The 23,413-nt window shown below is 37.0% G+C and overlaps 1 protein-coding gene across 1 annotated transcript; it reads right to left on the bottom strand.

The window, feature by feature from the left end:
* Positions 1–1,837: 1,837 nt before the first annotated feature.
* On the bottom strand, positions 1,838–21,706 carry LOC105044403 (E3 ubiquitin-protein ligase PRT6). Its single transcript, XM_010922280.4, is given in 19 exon segments — positions 1,838–2,219; positions 2,379–2,479; positions 2,731–2,799; positions 3,402–3,479; positions 3,562–3,631; positions 3,760–3,864; positions 3,964–4,499; positions 4,613–4,821; positions 7,085–7,736; positions 7,825–7,876; positions 10,475–11,136; positions 11,308–11,505; positions 13,131–13,871; positions 13,962–14,205; positions 17,707–17,847; positions 17,939–19,179; positions 19,481–20,584; positions 21,368–21,402; positions 21,405–21,706. Coding segments are annotated over 18 exon segments (6,246 nt in total). The 5' UTR covers positions 21,439–21,706; the 3' UTR covers positions 1,838–2,219; positions 2,379–2,404.
* Between the last annotated feature and the right edge of the window lie 1,707 nt (positions 21,707–23,413).

The raw sequence follows: 23,413 nt of genomic DNA, 5'->3' as shown, positions 1-23,413 counted from the left end.
CATTGGTGGCTATTGCCACCATACAAATAGTGGTGGAGACCATGCGGAGTGGTAGATGGTAAGAAGATTGCAAGTAGCAATAGAGATGAAAATTTTCGACAAAGCGATGGTGAATAGTAGCAACCAACTACGACAGTGGATCTTGCCAGCAAGAGTATAACGGGTGGCAATGAGAAAATAGTTCTATCCCTTTTGTTTTTTCTTTCATCCTTTGTTTGGTACGAGAAATATATTAGAAGGATGGATAAAGGAGAAAAGATATATGAGGGAGAAAATGGATGGATCTTTCCACATTCTCTCATATATTTGATAAAATATGGAAGAATATATATAAATAATTTTTTTATTTAATATAAAAAAATGAATGGAAGAATGAATAATATTTATAGATATTTTTACTAAATTACTTTTATCTTCTTCAACCGAAAGAGCTTAACATTTCAGGATGTATTTTTCTTGGTTATTGCTTAACCGATTTGGTATCGAACAGTACAATCAAGAGTTGCTGCTCCGTCAAAGAGTAATTGAGTTCGATAGCATAAGAAATCATGCAAAAAAAAATCTCTATATACAACCAGAAGAGAGATAAGAGCTGCTTTTTTTCTTCTCTAAAATTTATAAATAAAAATATTATTATTATTAATTTATAACACTTATTTATACTAAAAAAATAAAGTAATATATAAGTTATAATCTTTATAATTTATAATTAAATAAATAATTATTTTAATTTAATAAATTAATTATATATAAATAAATTTATTTATATATTAATTATATAAATATTAATTTATTTATAATTTAATTTAAATAGTTGATTAATTTTACATATATAATTAACTAAAAAATAGTGAATATAAATAAAAAAAATAATTTTAATTATTTAGTTATAGTTATAAAAATTATATACTGAAATTAAAATAATTAATGATAAAATTTAGTAGTATATGATAAATAGTACAGATAAAATAAATATATATAAATAAAATAAATAAATAAATATTAGATTTTGATAAAAAGTTAATAAAAAATAATTTTATTAATATAAAAAAATTATCTTCAATATTTTATCTATCCTTCCTTGTATCCTCCCAATTTGAGAAGATGCAAAATGATCAACCTAAATAAATGGACAATCCTTCTTTTTTTATCCATCATTCATAAAATTTTTTAAACTAAGTGATGAATGAAAATTATTTTATCTTTCGACTCCATCCATCCACCCTCTTAGAACCTCGGGATCAAAGCTATCAATTTTTTCCCACATCTCTCTCTCTCTCTCTCTCTCTCACACACAGATATATATATATATAGGGCATCCCATATTTCATATATAATATATCTTCAACACACACTGCATCCTTTCCCCACATTCTGCGATGACGCGCCGATAAACATTTGTCCCACGAAAGCGAACGAGCAGTTAAGCATCAATACCGACCATCCCCTTTAACTTCTTATTAGACGGGATACTGAAGATTGGATGCTAGACCACCTTTTTTTTTTTTTAAATCCAATTGAGTGATGGGAAACCTATCAGATGTATTACATACACACATGGTTACTTGGGAACTTGAAACTGGAGACCGATTAAAAGCCAGAAAATTGGCAGGAACCGTGGCTTGTATCAAATTTAACGGCACCCTCCACTTAATTAATCCACGTCGGTCCACGCTGAGATTCCTTTCCTCTATTCAGAAATGCCTTTCCAGTGAATTAATCCCCGCATGTACACACCGAGATTCATATGCTCAACTCACGAATACCTTTCCACCAATACACATTAGCATGTTCATGATTTAATAGAATCAATGGAATCCTTCCCATTAAATACACATGCAGCCAAAATGGACTCCACTATAAAATTGCAAACGAACAGTACTTCGCAATCCCATATCACCTGTACTGTACAGCTTGCATAACTGGGTCGAAAACCCACACGATTCCAAGTCTCAATACAGCAGACTGAGAGGTAGGATAAAGCCATACAATTTCAGTCACTCGTACCGAAAATTGTATGAAATTAGCAGATAATAAGGTGAGAAATAGAAGGCCTAGGTGCTCTCTCTCTCAACAAACAGATGCATCATGAAACCGACAATGAGAGTGTCACGCATGAAGCCTGCGAGTCAGTGCTCCATTCTCCACCAACAGCCAGCACTCCAAAGATGATTTCAGTGTAAGATGGATGAGTGGAACTACATCTGTCGAACCTGTTTCTGCATTTCAGTTTTCCATTTAATCCCATCATCAGGGACATTGTCATCTCATGCTTTTTCTTTAAAAAAGAAAAAAAAAAAAAAAGGTCCTGGACCAACTACCATTGAAGACGACAAACAAGTTCAAAGGATAAAACATGACCAAATTTTAATTCTCACCTTCGCAAAGAATTCATTTGAATGTTCTAATCAGCACCCCAAAAACCAATGGTTGTTTGCCGAAGCACTTCAGAGGTCCAAGCAAGACCATGAGATGCCACCTATGACACGTCGGAACTGAATTAGATTTACAATAAGACTTAAACAGCAACGGTATGAAAAACAATAACCTGAACAAAGTCAGTCGACAAAAAAATATAGAGAATCAAGCATCTTTAATTAAAAGCATAATAAAAAGGATCAGCAATATCCAGTCTCAGGGCTTTCAACATGATCAAAGTTTGCTCTCAACTAATGATAATCATCATCACCATATACATCATGTGAAAACATAGAAGTAAAACTTGCTCACCAAAAACGTAAGAGCTGCATAGCGCTCCTCATTCAAATACAAAGGTTTTCCTCTTCTTACATCAAGATCCTGCACCCAGAGGGAGTATGGTGCACAAAGAAGTTAGCAAACAGAGAAGGAATGGAATATCAAGTGGTGAGCAAATTCATCATGAGTCTGAGAGAACATTTGAGATGCTAATTGTCTGTGTCTGTACTCATGCACATGTACAAAACTACGCATCTGCAGTATTGGATGATGCAGTGTATTTAACATCAGTAGAAGCCATTCAGTCTTTAAATAAAGAACTGTTCATGTTGCATAGTAGTATCGCTTTGGTGATAGCTTAACCATGAAAAACTATAATCCGTCTATCTTTGATGTCCATGGTTCATCCATTTACAATTATTAAGTTTGAATGTTAAGCTGATTAAGCCAAGCTGTTAATTTGAAATGAAGATCAATGCCTGGAAGGTATTGAATCTTTGGCTTCAGAAACATGAATACCACCCACTCATGTATTGAAGAGGAAAGGGAGCAGAGCAGTGAGGTGTTGAAACCGTCAGGGATATAAACTTCAGATTGAGTTTGGATTTTGAGAGGTGCTAGTCAAATATACAATGATACCATATAGCATTGTTCAGACATGATTCTCTCATCATAGTTTTGGAGACATAAAACAATCCAAGTACCTCTTCACCAAAGGCATCCAGGTAGGGAGATGGCCAAAAGGCTTGCCTTGCAAATCTCTGCAATAAGATCGTGGTTCTCTGTAACCAAAACAATCATCAGTCATAAAGCTAACAAAAAGTAATCACTTTATGAATTCAAGCATTGACTATATAGACTTACCCTGACCAACAGAAAAACACCTATGCCAGCACCGCAGTCCATCGCATGATTTTGGCATTTACTCATCGTCCTAAAGGGGTGAAATCAGCAATTTGGGTGGCACAATTATGAAGTTACAGAGATATTAGAGTAGAATGCTAGATGAAAGGAATCATGCACAAAAACTATGTGCATGACATTAAAAAGTATCATACGAACCGGCAGCATGGCTTCCAGTTTGGAGAACATAATTTACCACAAAGCAAGCACAATGCAGGTTCCTCTGGGATAGACTTGCAATCAGAGCATGGTAACTTTACATACCTGTGGTACCAATTTTATTAAATTAAAGACCATCAATCTCATTGAGTTGAAAAATTAACATTCAATACCACATCTGCCTAAACATATTTTTATCCTAACCTTTGCAAGAGATCCTGGTAAACCCGAGGTAATTGCATCAACTTAAAGGGAACTGCCGGAGTGGAAAATAAGACACCTCTATTTTCACAAACTCTGATCTCCTTGAGGAAATGCTCACACCATCTCAAGGATAAAGCATGCACGACCTCATCCTTCAGAACCAATTCCAATGAGTGAATCTCAAACATATCCTCCAATTCCTTTATTCCATTAAGCTCTACTGTAAGGCAGTTAGCAGTATCTAATGCGTCACTGCTTGTATATAGATTCGATCCTTCCCACATACAAAAGCTACCATAGAGTGGGACCAACCTCAAGGATTTTAGCAATTTCCAGAGTAATGCACATCTTCGTAGATAAGGAAATGTTAATCTGCGGATCATATCCTTCGGATGACAAGAGGTATCAATATAATTTGAGACAAAATACTGTCTAACAAGTTCAGATTCCGCCATAGTCTTGGAAACATCATTAAGAAGGCAGTCACCAAAGCTCGATATGTCAAAATCATGTTTGCCATAGCATGTAATCAATGCCTGCAAAGAATCATGTCCTTATGTTTCAGCATACAAAGAAGAGAAATGAAAAGGCATTCAAAAATAACTGTGCAGCCACAAGTTTTTTCAGAGCAATACTCTAGATTTTATACCTGAACAACACAGACCACGTAGAAGAGATGCACAAGAGGGATGAAGTATGCACTTGATGATATAAATGGAAGTGGAAGGCAAAAAAGGACAGCCATTAATGAAGAAAAAGGATCCTGAGCAAGGATAGGATCAGCAGCTTGTTTCCAAAACTGAGAGTCGGGAAAGGCTCCTCCACTGTCAGCACATTCCAGTACAGAAGAGAATGTACCTGCCCAAGACAAAATGAATTAGGGATGTAAAATCTGCATTTGCTTCAGTGCATTTGATGATATTATTATATTAGTAAGCTTAACTTTTCCCTTACTTTTTGTACTACCAAAACTTTTTCTTGGAACGCGTTAGAATACATACATAGATATAGTAAATACATACATTTATATTCTTTATTTTACTTCAGCATTAAGTTCAAACTAACGTGTTCTAAAACCACATTAATCAAAACTGATCCACAGTTCCTATCGCTAAGGTAGAGGTTTCAACAAGAGGTCCCACTAAGCTTCTTATTTCTAAAATCTCAAGGTCCACAAAAGACCAACCTAGGACTTTAAGAAAGCCAAATCTTCATAAACCCATCCCTAAGGTGTGTCCTTGTGTTGAACTTCTTTTCTTAACACAACCCTTGACAATAACAATCAAAAACATGTTATGTATCCAACATTACTGGTGGCCATCCCATGGGTCTCTTCAATATCTTAGGGGCTCTTTGGATGATCCCGTGCGATCCAACAGGATTAATAAGAGCAAGGGCCAGGCAAGGCCTATACACAGTATTCAAACGAATTTTTTCAGTGGGCCGGCCCAAATCCCTCACGGAGAAAAAAAATGACCTCACCAGGATGATTTTTTCCATCCGATAGGAATGGACTAGAAGAGGTCCGGCTGACATGAGTTGGGCCAGACCTCATATGCTATATACTGGACAAAATCTGCACATACAGTTTAGAAGATATGTGCTAGGCAGGCTAAGCCCTATTCCTACAGGATTTTCAGCCCAAACCTGCAGGAATATCCAAACACACCCTCAGGGTTTTCCCTCTCCCTGCTGATTTGAGCTCAATACCAAGATTAAAAAGTCCATTCGTCAGAACTCAGAAGACCCCTATCCACATTTGAGACAGTATATTAGAACCACACTATATTAGAAAACTAATCCCTCGAACCTATGGAATAAGTAATTCTAGTGTGGTTACTCCACAAAGCTCTTCTCCAATCTCAAGCACTTACCTAAATGGTGAAACTTGCACTCCACTTCAACTTGTGCTAGAACCAAATAACCTGATTTTTTTTCCCTTATACAAAAGAATCTATAATTAAATGAGGCCCTGATTTCACCTGCCATTATCTTTAAAATAACTTTCTGCGATCCTTCTTAACTTGACAGTCTACCTTGTCAGAGTCGAAACTTCTGAGTAAAGACAAGTATTTGATGGGCGAACAAAATACATTCTGACATTACATGCTTATTTTGGCTTTTGTTCTCAAATAAATTACTTGGATTCTCATTTTGTGTTGCTGAGGCTATGCCCAAGGAGAAATTGCCACCAAAGTCAGCAGAGAGGGCAAGTTTTTGATCTCCACTACAAATTTCCATAACATCTTCCCCTTGCCCATGATGTCCAGATATAACTTATTTGCAATGTTGCATCCACCACTTTGTGTTTCTTCTTCCATCTAATCTTAAAAGCTTCACCAAGAATCCGACATCATATGGGGCCCTTTTCCTCAGCAAAACAAACAAATATGCCCCCTAATTTCAAAAAGATAGGCATTATGATTATTTGTTATCTTAACATCCACAAAGCAACAGCCATAGAAGTGAGCATCGCAAAATCCTCATATTAGATCAGCAGCTGCCATCTATTACACAAGTCCATGATATAGGACATACTAAATGTGCTTGAAAGGATGATTCTGCTCACAATCAAGCCTAGTATCACATAAATCTTCCTTCTTGACCATGCTCATCCATCATAACTAATGCATAATACCCACCATGATGCCTATCTGCCCCAGAATAGAACTTTCTTCAAGAAACTACACAAAAAAAAAAAAAAAAGATCATCATGACAATCTCTTTCATTTCCTAGTGCAACATGAGAACATCTAATAGACCATCATGAAAAACAATCTAATAAGCAGCAAACTTTGGATAGAATAAGCAAAGGAAGCACAACATGAACCACAAGGCAGTTGGATTTTCCTTCTATATTCGATCATTACCCTGCATCATTACAATAACCAAAATAACTTCAAAGGGGGGAAAAAAAATACTTGCAATAGGAACCTGGGTTCACTATCCGTTGCTCATAAACATCAACAGCCAGAACTCTGACTGTTTACCTTCTCCCACCTATTTTAGTAAATTACAAATTCTGGACAGCTTTGAATACAGTATCATTAATAAGCAACATACAGCATGGTTGATATTCACAAGGACAGTGTTAAAGATCCAAAAGAAGACAAATTCATACCTCTTGGCTTATCAGCATTTGATAAATTGTTGTCCCCTGACACACCAGAACAGATTGACCCTGCTAGAAGTTGAATGCTTCTGAACCTCAGAAGCACTTCAAGAGGATTTAAACTGCGAGCAGATTGAGCAACATGAAGTAGCAATGATGATATGAATCCACTAGAAGAATGGAGTTCACCATATAAAGATTCGAGGCAAGACTTTGAACCAGTGGAATGCATGTTTAGCCTTCCACGAGCAGCAATTTCTGTAGATATAATCGAGTACTTAAGTGTATCCCAGAGAATCAGGGAATGACTAAGCCGACCAGATGCTAACAAGCTCCCATAACTGCGAGGATAATAGAGTATAAACAATTTTTGAAGGGTGGGCTCGAGAGCTGGTTCTATGGTTTCCCTTGGCTTTCCAGAGTAGGCTTCGAGGAATCCGCTCTGTCCAACCACTTTCGATGTGCTTTGAAGAATAGATAATGCAAGGGGAAGGCATAAAATGCCACCAACCAAATCTGATGAGATTGATGATGATATATTAGTCGGTGTTGCACTATTGATTGAGGTCGCCATATTCCTCCAGGCACTATTAGAAGTACAAGGGAATGCAGGAAGGATAGAATTCGCAAATCTACGACATACTGGGCAAAGTAACTCTCCCTGGAAAAAAGCAAAATATTAAGGAGAAGGTAAGATAATGAGTCATGAAAAATAATTGCAGCACTATCATAACAGAAATATATCTTACCACATCTGGGTCCACAATGTGAACTCCCTCAAAACCAAGCCTCCTAATGTATCTGAAACATAGCAGGGAAACAAAAAGTATCAAGAATTTTCTTTTCAAGCAAAAGACGAGCAATGGTGAACTATCAACAACAAAGTTTTACGAACCCTATCAAATGAAATGAATTATATTATATAAGTGCGATAAGACTAATGTTAATTCAGTATTAATTTGACCAACAAAAACTCAAACATGAGCTACATCTTGTAAGTTTAAATCCAATGCAGGCTGGACATAGGACTTGGATCCTTCCCACATTGCTATATTTCATCAGTATAATATTTGACTATAACTTTTATTAGTCAACACCAAAATAACATAAATCGCCATACTCATAGATCTAAAATCTGATGTCCTTTCACAGACAGGTCCCAATATTTTAATCAAGATGACTGATTCTCTCATGATGTTGATATCCTGATCTCATTCATATCGATTTTGGCTTCTCTCCTACACATACTGTTTTCCTTCTCCAAAAACCTTTTTTTAAAAAAATTAGTTGCAACAAAATATAGTACATAATATGCAGTTTCCACGTGTATTGGCAGGTAAGTTTCAGGCTAATCTTATGGCCTTCTTTCACAACACAACTTTCCTCTGGTGTAAGATTGTATCAATAAAACTTACAGAACAACTTATCAAACAGTCGGAAGACCCTAGCAACCTTGTATGGTTCGATATTGGGCAAATATATGATTGACAATGCTGAGGTACAAGAACTGCAAAAGAGCTCAGTATTCACACCATTAGAAAGTAATGAGATACCAATTGGGATGGTACGGCTTTGAAGATTGAAAATGACATTTGCTTAGTCACTGGGAACATCCAAAAGCTGGATGTTTACTTTCACTTAAGGAGAAAAAGTATGAAACTGGTGAGTAAAGAACAAAGAAGTCTGAGAAGAGCAGTGTTAGCAATATTTCTCAACATACGTAGAAATGAAGCATGATTAACACATCAAACTTCATTTGATGGAATTTAGCTTGTTCTATTGCCACCTTCATGATGGTATCTTAATTATCAGCGACTTAGCAAACACTTGTACTTTCTCATCTGGCTGAATGGTTCCCTTTAAATTATAGTCATGCAGTCATTATGCAAAAACTTCAATGATCCTTGAAGTTCAAGAACAATTGTCAAGCATTCTTTTCCTCCTGTGCTTACTTCGCTGTTCACTAACATATGGACATATCAACTGTCCTACACCTATTTTCTTATTTTTAATGTTTGTAATTTTGGAAAGCCATATGGTAAATTGGCAGCTATACCATAGTGTTTAGGTAGATGCCAAGCCTAAATATATTTAAAAAGTGTACTTAAATTAGCATAAATTGTCTATACTTTCACGATATATTTGGTTCCATAAATCAACTTTGTTCTGAAGACCCTGATTTTGAATTTTTTCCAGCAAAAACCAACAGTTTCTGGCTTAGGATTCAAATTTTAACCAAAACTTAGAGCCATTTTTGAAATTTCTCTTTCCTTGTTTCATCAAACCCCCCCCCCCCCCCCCCACAACACACACACACAAAACAAAACAAAAAAAATAAAAGGCCACCAGAACCATGCAACAAGAGGGGGAAAAGTAAAGAAAAAAGAAACACAACCATTTTAAGCAGGAAATAATTTGCTAACTGCAAGAATATATCACCTACTAATACCATCTTGCTATTTCTCCTCAAATCTAGAGGTGAATTAAAAGTTTGACCTCGCTGATGTATGAGAATAATATGCATAAAAACAGGTCACATTCCTGCCACCTAGCCTTTATATTTCATAACAAGTACGACACTTGTTAGGGTTGTCTAAACTAGGAATTCAGCACCATTTTGTCAATATCATGCCAAGTTCTTTTTCTTTTTGAAGGGAAAGGAATGTCGTACCTCACCTACCATCAATGGTATTACAAGTTGAAGGACGACCACAAGGCATTCAAGTTTTGGTCCATCACCATAATTCCCTTAGATTGGAAGATGTTAATTGCCAAAAGTCAGACTAGACCACATTGCAAAAAGAAGGAATCTTTTTTAAGTTTCTCAATTCACTATGTAACCAAACAATGTAAATTCCCTATAATATACAGTTCTAGTGAACATCCATATAGCAAAGTTACCAGGAACCATCTACAGGGAAAAAAAAAAAACTTGATGTCCAAAATCATGATCGTTCAATCATTTCTTCTGCTATAAGATAAACTTCAGAATATAAAAACATGACGAACATTGCTTTCTCATATGTGGAACGCTTCCCATACCACAGACTAGGCAAATTTGTCTAATAAAGTCTCCCCCTCTCTCTCTATCTCTCAGATTAGGAGAGACTAACCCCTCTTTTCTACCTTATGTACCCACTAAATCCCTCGAGGGCTGACTCCAACCAGAATCAAATTCCTGCTCCACAAGGGTTGATACCATCCAAGAAAGCACTCAGTGATAAATTTATCTCAAAAGTCATTCTTCATTTCCTCCCAAAAGAAGGATATCAATCATCTGATTAAAGAAACTTCACAAACAAATTCAAATTTTTAAAAACAATTCCAAAAGTTAAATGTACCATTTCAGCTGAAATGCCTATAACAGATGAATATATTCTGACAGTCTCCACAGCATACCGTTGTTTCAAGGATGATAGATATCGATCATGACAATCCTGATGCACAACATGCCCGCAAGAAGAAATATGAATCCCATTGCAGTCGCTTGGACCAAATCTCTTAAATTTAGCAGTTGATGTAGGCTTTGATGATACATTTGCAAGACACTGCAGACCATAAATGGAAGATTGATGTTTTGAAGTCTCTCTTGACAAATATGCAATGTACTCCCCGAGCACAGAAAACTCTATGTTTCTACTTTTCTTTGAACCTACTGGAACATATAAAGTAGAACGTGTCTGCTCACCATTCAGTGCCTCTGTATGGGATTCAATACTTTGCATGTCCCCTACAATAGACTGATAGATTTCATCCTCCATCATCTCAAGAGACAATGTAGTGTCTGCGCCATTATCGCATGATACAGTAGGCCTTTGAATGTTTCTAATATCAGGAAGCTGTTCTTCAGAAAAGTCAAGAAATGCATTGCCTTCTGCAGGTTCTATATCAATAGAAAAATCAACGCCTGCATTCTGAACCAACTGTGCTGGACTGCTTGAGTCAGCACTAGATGGATTAACAACCCCTTCTTTTCCAACTGATTGTATCTTCCCATCAGACTGGCCTCCATCTTCCCACGATGGTGGACCTCTCTCAACAAAAGTTGTAAGCCGAGATTTCTAATTTCAATGGTGTAAAAAAATGACAGTACAGTCAATAGTAGAAAATAACGAAGAAATCAGTAATTTATTGATGGCATATGAGTATTTGCTGATAGTTAAAAAGTGAAAATTATGTGAAGGCATGCTAATCAGTATGTCTCAAGTAAATTATCAGCAACAAATTCTTACCTGGATAAGAATCAGGAAGCATAACGGACTCTGTGAATCTGGATCATGACAAAGGGCACAAAGTGGTGCTGATTCCTCAGAGACATGATCGACTTCTGAAATTGATATTTCCTGCTTGGATATTGGAACATCTTGTCCATGACCAACCATGGACTCAAGGCTGGCAATAAATCTTGATTGTTCAGCTCTCATTTTTGCCTACAATGTAACCAATGAGAAAGGAAGACAAGTAACAGAAAATAAACAAAGTTGTCGTGAAATAACAATTATTGGTAAGCATCAACATGCTCAAATAGGATGAATTTCCTTGAAACAAAAAAGGAGCTGTTTACATTCATGCATCACCCCATGAATATTATTTGCAATATTTATTGCATACTTAAATGGCATATATGGATCAAACAGACATCAAGCCTGATTTCTCATACATTTAATATACATCATAGCTTTGCATCACCAACCAATCAAATGCCAAATAAATCCTTTTAGATATATATTAAATATTACGGTGCTCATTTATATAGAATTCAAGGTTCGCCGAACCAGTACCAGGATCTGCACTGGTCGGCAACCAGAATGGTAGTCCATATCGTGTCATTCCGACGTGAACCCTTTTTTTTTTTTGAATTTTTTGGACTAGTCTGCAAATGATTTGCCAACTTCACTATAGCAAGTCCGCAAATTATTTGCCGATTTCAGCTGAAAAATGACAAAAGAAATATATAGTATCCCCTGTTTCGTTCAATAATAGGGGAACCCTGTTTCGAGATGAGATACGAGGGGTTTCTGATCCCACTCTCTCTCCCTCCCTCCCTTTATCTCTTTTCCTCTCTCTCTCCTCCTCCCTCCACTTGATTTCTCAAACCCAGAGGCAGAACCATGCTGGTTCACCCTCGGTATAGTTCAGTACATCCCAAACCAAATGGTTCAAGGTGGTACAACGAATGCAACTATAGATTATTTAGCCATGTAACATCATCACACATCACATGAGAGAGACCATAACATATTGAAATCATGCATAAAATAGCCAACACTCATTTCTTTATAACAGCATAGCAACATAGAAAACTGTTTCAAGAGTATAATACAATAACCAGGAGTGTCAGTGCTTATTGTGACAATGAAGTTTTGAAAAATGGATAATCCAATGATGCAACAACTGGAAAACCAAAAGACAAAAGTCTACACAGTTCCTCTTGATTGATAACCTGAGAAAGATTTATGTATCTTTTCCTGGTTTAGAGCCACACGGTCTGAGAATAGCAGGCTAAGACAGATTTTGACAATTTACAAAATTGAGTACAGATGAAATTTTTGAGTATCTCATGAAAGCTTCTTAGAGGGAACAAACATAGCTACCAGAAACTAGATGTGCAGGCCGACAACTCTACATACATATAGCTCATGACAATTCTTTTTTTTTAAAGTTAGTAAACAAAAAGTTAAATTTCCTCAATCACCTAAATCATCTTCCTCATGTCTTTCATCTTCAGGAACATTACCTTCAAATGTCCCAAGGAGACAATCTTGCAACTGACACTCACAAAATCAAGATGTTGAATTCAGCATAACAATTTTTGATTTCCAATGAGCCCTTAGAGAGCATAACTCATTTATATCAAGTTGATAAGATATGACATGTTTCCATGTAATTTTGCATAGTTATGGCATAAAATCTTTTCAAAGAAAAGGTGAAGGACTAGTCAAGCTTGGAGGGTTAAGAGAAATACATAAATTAAACTCTGAAATAGTTAATCAAAAAATAATAATAATAATAAAGGTCAATACCATGGGGAGGGAAAAAGGCAACAATATCTTACCATTATAGCAGCTTGATGCTCTCGTGCTTTTGCCCTACGCTCAGTATCAGAAGCTGATGCCGAATTCTGAATGGTATTGTCAGGAAACTGCTGAAGCATTCGAAAGACCATATCTGGTTCCAGTTGCTTCAGGGCACCCATGCAATCAGTACTCAGCTGAGCAAACTTCTTCAATAAATTCTCAATCAGAGAAGAAATATCACACTGCCTTGTCTCAGGAAAACTCTTATAACTTTCTTCCTTATGCTTCCTCATTAATGAAACTAGCAGTGACAGCAAGCATTGATTCTTCCAGAAAGGCAACTCATTAGAGGCACCCACATCAAATTCTTCACTAGCATACTTCAATATAGGAAAAGAATCTTCTGCATGATGGGAAAAGCTCATGCATGACTGATTATCACGACTCTGTGAATCACATATATCTAATGCTAAAGAGAGTAAATGCAATGCTGTTATAAGAACATCATCAGGAGCAGGAGATACTGGCGACATCTCCGTGAAAACAGCATAAAATAGAACCGCGCGAACAATTTCAAGAACTGCTTTTGATGTGGCAATTCTAGAAATTGTAGTCAATGGTTCAAAGATAGCAGTCCATCGAGGAAGCTGAATATTAAGTGCAGAAACTTTGCAGAACCGGAAATATCTCTCCTCAGCAACCTGTAAATCCCTAGAATTCCAGCGGGGATGATACAGATCCAATTCTTTCCAGGATGCTTTATGAAGAGAATATTTACCCTGAAATGCAGGCGGATATCAGTTCAATGTTAATTGATTGCAGACCAAATTTTAGAAAGAGCAAACATATACCACAACATGGACCACAACCTGCTTCATGCCAGAGGGATTTGAATACACTGCAAGCATATCAACAACATTTTGAAGCTGATCACTCTTGGAAAGATCATGAGGAAGTGCTTTTACCAGCTGGCTATGAGTAGCATCTCCAATAGCTAACTTATATACCAATTCTCTCTTCAAGTTTTCGACTAGAGAAAGTCCAGAGAAACGCCGTTCTTTTACTATTTGTATGATGGAAGTGAGCATTTCCTGTACCAGAATCGGCTCATACCTGAAAACAATGTTTTCCTTGAGGCATGTTACTGAAAGATCTGTTTAGAACCTACCCACGTGCGTACGCACACACACTTCTTTTTTTCTTTTTTTTCAAACACTGGTTCATAAAGCACCAAACAAAATACAAATATGAAGGTTCTGTATTATAGATCAAAGTTTCAGTAAGTAAAAACAGTTGTCCTAGGAAGTGCAATCTTCATCCAAGAAGTCTGCTGCTCTGTCAAAATGCCCACAGTAACAGTTTTCTACCATGCAACATGAACACATAAAAATCCAAAACAGAAATAGATGTTAATTTGTTCCTTCAATGCATGCAGCAAAATATTCTACATAATAAGGGACACCAATGTGAAGGAAAACATAGCTCCTAAAACTATTCCCAATGATATACAACTCTTAGGCACTAAAAGCTTTTGACATAAACACGTCTTCTAATTTTTGCTCATTATACAATCTACTCAACATTCAATTCTAAGATGTTTTGACTCTAACAAGGAATTTCTGTGCCCCCCAAAAAACAAGTAAAAATAATAAACAAATTTCTGGAATGTAGACATACAGGGCAGCACAATGATATTCAACAAAAATGGACCTGATTCATATAATGGAATTATTACAAACACTTGTTATGATCTAATGAAGATTGCAAACTTCAATCCCCCAAAGGTTCATGACAGCAAGTCAAATGTAATTCCACTTACAAAGTGTATTTGAAATCAAATTAGACTATAGAACACTGTGCAGCTCAAATAAGGTTGGAATTTTGAAATTAAGTTTTACTATGGAAGGCAAAAGGCTTCATTGAAAAATTATAGCTGGGAAAAATTAATCAACTGCTGGGGAGTGGGTGGGGAAGAAAGTTGTGTCACAGGCCTGATTGCTGCCGGATTAAAAAAAGGACCTTGAGAGGTCCTTTTTCTCCAAGCCCATAGGATCAGGCCGTGAAACCCCCTCCACCCCCCCTCCTCTTCTTCTTCTTCCTGGGTATCTTTCTCCCTTCGCCCACTCCTTCACTTTCTCAACCCCCTCCCCCAACTTCTTTTTCTCTCCACCTATACCGCTAGATCCGGCAACCCTTAGCGGAGTACAAATGAACTTAGTGGCTTGTTAGTTTTATAACTTGATAATGCTCAAATGAAATCATGATGAACAACGATCACATAGGAGATTTTCAATTTGGGGAAAATAAGGGACAGTTCTCAACCCCTACATTCATGCCCCTTCCACATCCCGCACCTCGCCCCCCCCCCCCCCCCCCCCTCCCCAAAAAAAAAAGGAGGAGCAAGAGGCAGGTGTATGTCTGGTACAAGGATTTTATATCACATCAAAAAGTAATTAACATTTTCAGTAAAAACAACCTTGAGACTTTTAAGATTAGTTACAAAGTTTGCAAGTTTAAGGTTACCAGCACAAGAAAAAGAGTGTTCGAAGTTACTAGCCCAATCCTAGAAAGATGAATTTTCATAATCCACAAACCTCTGTCCCTCCTGTACACACCAATTAATAATACCGTACTACCAATAATTACAGAGTTGGAAAAGAAAAAGAAAAAAACAACTAGATAGGCCCACCTACATCTCTCTGACACCACCAGATCCCCAAATAAATCACCATCACATATTGCAGAACCACTACTATTAATAATTACAAAGTATTGAGGAAATAAAAGAACAAAATAATTTGATCAGCTGGAACCTGTGCACATAGCCACCCTCCACTCCCCCAAAAAATAAAGAAATCCTATATTGCAGTACTATCACTAATAAAAATTGCAACAAACTTTTAAAGGGTAGAAGAATCTTCAATGCTGCTTTTATCCTCAAACCCCAAGGCTATATAAGCTTAAAGCTTTTGCAGCCCTTGTTCACGTTCAAAAGATCCCATCACTAGCAAACAAATGATTCCATTCGAACTTTCACTTCCTTTGTGCAAAGAATCCAATGCCAACATTAATGGTCAGGAGCAGCGTCCGCCAAACCATCCCGAATCAGACAGTTCAGGGCATTCCAAGCCATACCAACGATAAATCAGAACGGTTCGGCCAGACAATCAGAATACCGGATGAGAGAGAGGGAAAGGGAAAGAGAAGAAGAGAGAGAGAAGGAGAGAAAAAGTGGGGACAACACCGTCGGAGGACCGCGGAGGCCTCCATGGCTTAGTGTCGCCCGATGGGATGTTTAATTGAGATAGAGAGAGGAGAAAGCGACGGTATTGGAAAGAGGCGCAGCCAGCAGAGAACCGCTGGAGGGCGCCGAATGGCTGTCGTAGCCATCAGAAGGTGGAAAATGCACGAGCGAAGCTGTGGCCACAAAACAAGAGTGACCGTCCCTATTTAGTTCATCGCATTTTTTAAAAAATAACGATAAATATTGACGCCGACAATGGATTTGCCAGCTATACTGTTTCAAAAATTTTTAAAAAAAGAACAGAGAACGAGTGAAACCGACACATCCATTGCCAACTTCACTGTGGTTGGAGTTTTTTTAAAAAAAGTCCTATGAAACAGGGGCAATCGCCCCTATTTCATGCCTGCAGCACCACAAGCTAAGATTTCGTCATCCGACGGCCAGTCAGAGATCCTCCAGCGGCCTCTCCAATAGCTTCTCCTCCCTCTTTCTCTTTCCCTCCCCCCTTCTCTGTCTATCTCTCTCTCTCTCTATCGAGATTTCACGAAGGAAGCGAAGGCCTTGACGGCCTTTCAATGCGTGCTCACGGCCTACCTATGACCACCACCGGCATCTCCTCCAACCACCCTCTCCCTCCCCTCTTTCTCTATTTCCCTCCTCTCCGGTTCCTTTCTCCTGAGTCGATTCGCACCAGTCCGCTCAGGTATGGACCTATACCAACTCATACCACCGGCCGGCTAGCACGGATCCCGATTCCGATTCCATGGATCTTGGTCAGAAGAGTACATATACAATTATATCGGCCATGGCCACCAAACACATCAACCAACATATAGCGGTAAAAAATTCTCCAATATGCTCAGCCACAGCCATGCTCAATATATACAACATAAATTTATCTATCTTGGCTAGTAGAGCACATGATAGCAAATTTAACTCTCTCTCTCTATTTTTCTAAATTGCTTGGTTCCATCTGTTTTTAATTATTTTATTTTTGTAATTCGGCCTGAATTATCGAACCAAATGTAATATAGCATCCAATTGAGATGTGATACTATTTACTAACCACAATCACTTTGGTACTTGATACCACGAATTATCGAATCAAATGCAATATAGCATCCAATTGAGATGTGCTACTATTTGCTGGCCACAATCTAAATATTTGTGGAAACATCAAACTAGCGGCAGATGCTTCATTATTTGCTTTTCTCTTTCACAAACAAAAAATGTGCTGCAGGGCATTATCACAAATTTGTGGAATGCATGCATGAAACAAACATGACTAAACTTAAACCCGGGAAAAAGAAAGACAGTAAATGCACATTTTGACATGCTGACATGCCAACATGGAGATACTAGATACTTACTCATTATGTTCTGCCAGATTCAGAGATGTATAATTTGATAATCCAAATCTTTCTTGAATCCTCCTGACAAACAACTCTGGAGGAGCTAATGCAGCACAGCACTGTAACAAAAATAGATCAGATGCTAGCCCTTGTTCCAACCTAGAGAGTAAGAGAAAAAAAAAAACCTCAAATTAACTTACTCAAGATCTCATTCTAACTGTAAACTCAATAAAATTCATTATAAACTCACGATTGCACAGAACGATACAACTCAGAACTAAATATGGCAGCATCACCATTTTTACGCCACATGCCTGCACGCACTTGAGCACAAAATACTCTTAACCTTAGCGGATGCTCCATCACAAAAGCAGAAAATCCATAAGGCTGTAAACTACCCAAAGCCTGCCAAAAAAATTCATGGTAATATGCTGATGAAGGAATTGAAGATATCACAATTGCCTTCTCCAACTTTTCACTTTCACCATAACATGTTTTCATTGCTATTCTCAATAGCAATGAAAGCAAACGATGCAGAGGAATGTGAAAAGATATCTCCTGTGAACTGATGTCATAAACTATATCAGGCCAGTTAGCCATATTCAAGATACCCAATGCTTCCGGTTCTGTACCAAGGTCTGTTTCCAGAAGACTATCATCGGACAATCCACTCGTAGAAGCATGATCAGAAGACATGTCAGTGGTGTCATCAACATCCATCACATTACCACCAGTTATACCATGAATAAGAGGATGGGTAGGCCTCCCATGCTGCTCGCTAGGGGTAGGCACTTGGTCTGCATTCATATCCTGACCAGACACAGATATCCTGTAAACCTTATTATTTTTTGCACCCTCCTTTTTTCTAAAAAACTTTTTTCTCAAAGTCAAGGGATTACAACCACTGCTACTAATAGCGTCAGGAGCAAAGGAATTGTTCCTTGGAGCAATTTCTAGTTCCAACCAAACCTCCATAGATTTTAGGCACTCAAAAATCAACCATATTGCAGAAGATGGAATAGATAGGCCATTCTGTATATCAAAGTTTGCATCATGACACTGCAATCCAGAATCCAATCTGCTACATCTGCTGCTTAAACTACATGCAGAGCTTTCTTGAGAAAGTCTTCCCACTTTTGCATGGCGCACACTATCACTATCATTCAAACCTTGTACTTCCATAACATCCTTCATTTCTTTGGACTCGACAACAGAGAATGCTCCTTGCACCAAAAGAGCATGGACATTGCCAAGATGGTGTCCCAACACAAATGGTGCATCCAGATTTTCATTTTCTTCTTCTGTATGAATACTTGTAGCTCTCTTGAGAGCATCCATGCCCTGTACGAGACTTAAAAGTTTGATCCAAGTTCTATAAATATCAGGTCGCTCATGAGCAATATATTTGGGAACCTCCTCATGGCTCAAAACATATCGTATATCTTCAACCAGACGAATTGTGGTTTCACACAGATTTGCCCATTTATTTGCCTGCAAAAGGTTTGCAATCAAATCTTACAATGATATTACATATCCAACAAATCATTCAAATACATTATGATTCAAGAGAATGACAAGAATATCCTGAAGAACACAACAAATTGAATACCCAGTTGTCATACGTACTGGTAAGAGTACCACATCCTTGATTAATCTCACAAGCAAGTTAAGTAAATTTTGAACCTTAACAAGTAGTGAACAAAACTTTCACAGGAAGGCTATTCAAATGATAATAAAAAATAAATTAGGGAGTGATACTGTAACACTGGAGAAAAATGCATCATCATCTTACCTGTAAAATATTATCCTCTCCAACACAAGAAAGAAAAAGTTCTCTCAAGCATCCCAGAAGTACAGCCAACAGATTCACCTCCCGCACAAGTCGTGGTGTCAAAGTACGCACTGTGAATATTTGCACAGAGAAAATCAATAATAGTGGATACTTTTCAAGCACTGAATCCGTACACTCTTTAATGATTTCATTTACTGTATCTGGATAGTATCTTGCGAAAGCTTTTGCAAACTCATACTTAAAAAGAGGTTCCCCAAGCAATTTTAGAAGCAACTCGTGAAGCTTTTTCACGACATCCTTGTCCAAGAACCTCTCTGCCCTTGCAAGAACATCTAATAAACCAATACATTGAAACATTCTTCTTGAGATGAAATTAAGAAGGCTTTCACTACATTTGCAAAAGTCAAGTAACATATCAACAACCGCAGAAGTTAACTCATTTGCAACATTGGAAAACACATCTTTGTGGTCACCTTCTCTGAGGTGACTTAGATGCTCTACTAAAGAAACCTTGTCCTTCCAACACACCAGAAGAGCATCCAGAACAGGTCCTACAGAATTTGCTAACTCCTCAGGGAGAGGTTGGAACTGTTCCGTTCCTTTATGCTTTGAACAGAATCCTTCACGATCCCAGGCAGTAATATCTCCACAATCGCAGCATCCACCACCAGTGTACATAATCGAGTAGTCATGATCTTTGTGATTGCCATTCTCGAAGCATGGAACACATATTGCACAGGTTGGGTCGTGCTCACATGTTCGGCAGCGGTATGCCAAATCATTTCGTCCCCAAACAGCCCCACACACTGCACGTTGGCCAGCAGCTTTCTGAGCCAAATCCTGCAAAGTCGCCTGTGGTTCACCCTCAAACATGAGCCATTGTAACCACAACATGCTCTCACCAAACTCTTCAACATTGATGCTGCTGGAGCTTCCTCCAGACTCTGACTTAGATAATCTTTGAGGCTCTGATACATGGATATCAGTTGGTAAGATGGCAGACACAATCTCCCAAACAAGGGATTTGTTTTCCTTCACAAAATTCACGAGTCCCAGCTGAAACTGTTCGAGCAGCTCCAGGGGAACCCCTTGCCGAACAAGTCTCTGGGAATTTCAAAGATTAAAAATATTATTGCATTAAACAGAATCCATATATCAAGCTCAGATAACGTGAAATAATAAACACACCATCAGAAATTCAAGAATACAGATTTTCTTTGAAAGATAATACAAACGTTTAATGCATTGGTAGAATCAGCTAAAGCTGCAGAACTAGAAGATATTCATCCCAATTAGAAAAGAAACGTTATCATCCAAAAGCGATTCATTTCCTTTTAGTCAACAACTAGTTAACTGACGTCCTCATGATCAACTTATCCTTTTCTGGGTGCAGACGAATAGGGCATTTCAGTAAAACTCATTAATATTTCTCAAATGAACTCGGTTCTACGTTTCGTGCATTACCATTAATATTGCAGCAAATCTCCACATAACACAGTAATTTTTAGTGGGTTTCCATCGAAAGTCCGAAAAAAGCTACTTTCTTTAGACTTTGTTCCCCAAAAAAGATGAAAGGAATTTTTTTTAAAAAAAAAGGACCGCACAGATTGTTATCTTAAAAGATCCTTTCCCTTGTGCATTAAGATTTGATGATAGAACTCACATCTTTCCTTGCAAATTGCCTCTCAAGATTGAAAACGCTATTCTGAAGCAACCTTACTAATTAAGAAGAAAATTAGACAAAAATCAGAGAGAAAAAATACAAAAATAAATGAAATTTGAAGCGGAAGATGAGAGAAAGGTTCCTGACGGCTAATTACCTCCCCTCAATCCCCCTTAAATTTTTTATTAAAAAAAAATACGGAAAAAGAGATGATGGAGTGGTGCCTGGACAATGTGATCTCGGGGGACGGCGGGGGATTCCGCTCTGGCGGTGAATCAACCTCCATTCCGGCCATGAGCCGAAGCCAATTCGCACAACTCCAGCAGATCGCTCTCGAGCTTCCTCGCCCCAGGGTTGCGACGCGGATAGAGAGACGACAGGGAGAGAAAGAAAGGGGTGCTGGGCTTCTCCCTATCTAACAAACCCTAGCTTTTTCTTTTTCCTTTTATGGTTTCGGGAAGCTGAGATCATTCCTTCCCCTTTTCCTCTTCGGCGGTATTCAGCGCTGTGACTCAAGGAGGCAGTGTCACCCTCCGTTTTGGTGGTTCACCGCCACTGCGTTATTCTCTATCCGGTATTTATTCGGCCCGAACCGACTTGCTGCTACAGGGCACTTGGCAGGATGGAAATTGTTCCCACGTGACGCCTGCTAATGCATAAAAGCTCCTCTTTTATAAGGGATGCACGCCGCCTCCGCCTCGGGAGAAAATGGTGCGCATGATGTCAGTCCGAACTTATTTTTACCTTCGAATCAATTTAAATATAAATTTAAATTTAATATTTTAATTAATATTTATATTTATATTTTTGTTTAATAAAAAAATATAAATATTGAAATAAATAACTATCTGATCCGTATCAAAATATTTAAATTTTCATATAACTATATATAATTTTATATATTATTTATTAATTTTTAAAAATAATATATAATTATATAAATATTTTTTTTAATTTATTTTATCATGTATCTATTTAAAATAAATATAAATATAAATTTTTATATCTAAATAATATTTATATCTTTATTTATATTCATCAAAAAAAATAAATATGGATATGAATATACTGATATTCGATCCGATTCAATTTCAACCCTAACACTATTTTGCTTTTGTTTTGTTTTGTTTTTTTTTTTTCTATTCTAATAATAAGGTAAGAGACATGCGGATACAAGAATATGTATAAAAAAAATTATTTTTTATAAAAATATAAAAATATTTTAAAGGGCACAGGAACATTTCATATGTATTAGCACAACAAGGAATGTATGTAAATATACATAATCATTAATATTAATATTAATTTATAGCATTATCACTTAGAATGGGATTTTATTTTTGCTGCTAAGATATAAAACCAACTATAGAAATATGATGGGTTTTTTCATAAGAACATGACAACAAATAATGAACTACAAATATTTAAATTATTATATAATTGTATAAAACAAATACGATAATCAAAATTGAAAGGCCACATCACTATACAAGCAATGAGACTCATTTTACTCATGTGAGTTATTCTCCTTCTATACATTAAATTGGTTTAATTTCTACAAATTGACGAAGCATATATGGTACTTTATGTAGGCTAATATTCGTGAGCTTAATGAGCTTTTCATATGCAATTAACCAGCATCAAAAGAGGATTTTTTTGATAATATTTTTTAAAATAAATTAATAATATGTTCGAATATTTCGAAAATTATGATATTTAATTTTTTTTGTAATTACTAACTACGATTTTGTGATATGAAATACTTGATTGTGATAAAATTTCAAAATTATAAAATCATAAATTAAATAATTTATTTTGAGTTAAGGTCCTCAAAATCATGTTTCTTTAAACATTCTTATCTTCAAATGTCTCCATCCTTGAAATTTCTCAATCCAACAATAAATATTATCCAAAAAAAAAATCCCGTCTTTTAACATTCAAACATTTCAAATAATGGAAAGTTATTAAATTAAAAGCTCCAACCAATACCTAATAGAAGGGATGAAAATAACAATCTATTAGAAGCATCAAGGGACTTGTGCATGTGGAATTCACTTGAATGCACACGGGAGCATCGTATCCTCCACTTAAAGTATCCATGCTTCTTACATCAAAGGAGAATCTAAAGGTAGCCCGGGTATGACGCATTCCTTTCTAGTTACAATCATTAAAAACGCCATGTGTCCTGCAGAAGTGGATGCACCACAGCATCTCTAGATTGCTCCCACATCCAACCAACCATAATAGCCAAATTTCCCTCAATAACCAAC

This window comes from Elaeis guineensis, chromosome 5 (genome assembly GCF_000442705.2).
Source record: "Elaeis guineensis isolate ETL-2024a chromosome 5, EG11, whole genome shotgun sequence".
Lineage (NCBI taxonomy): Eukaryota > Viridiplantae > Streptophyta > Magnoliopsida > Arecales > Arecaceae > Elaeis > Elaeis guineensis.
The sequence above is the reverse complement of the archived record's forward strand: the minus strand, read 5'-3'. Positions and strand labels throughout refer to the sequence as shown.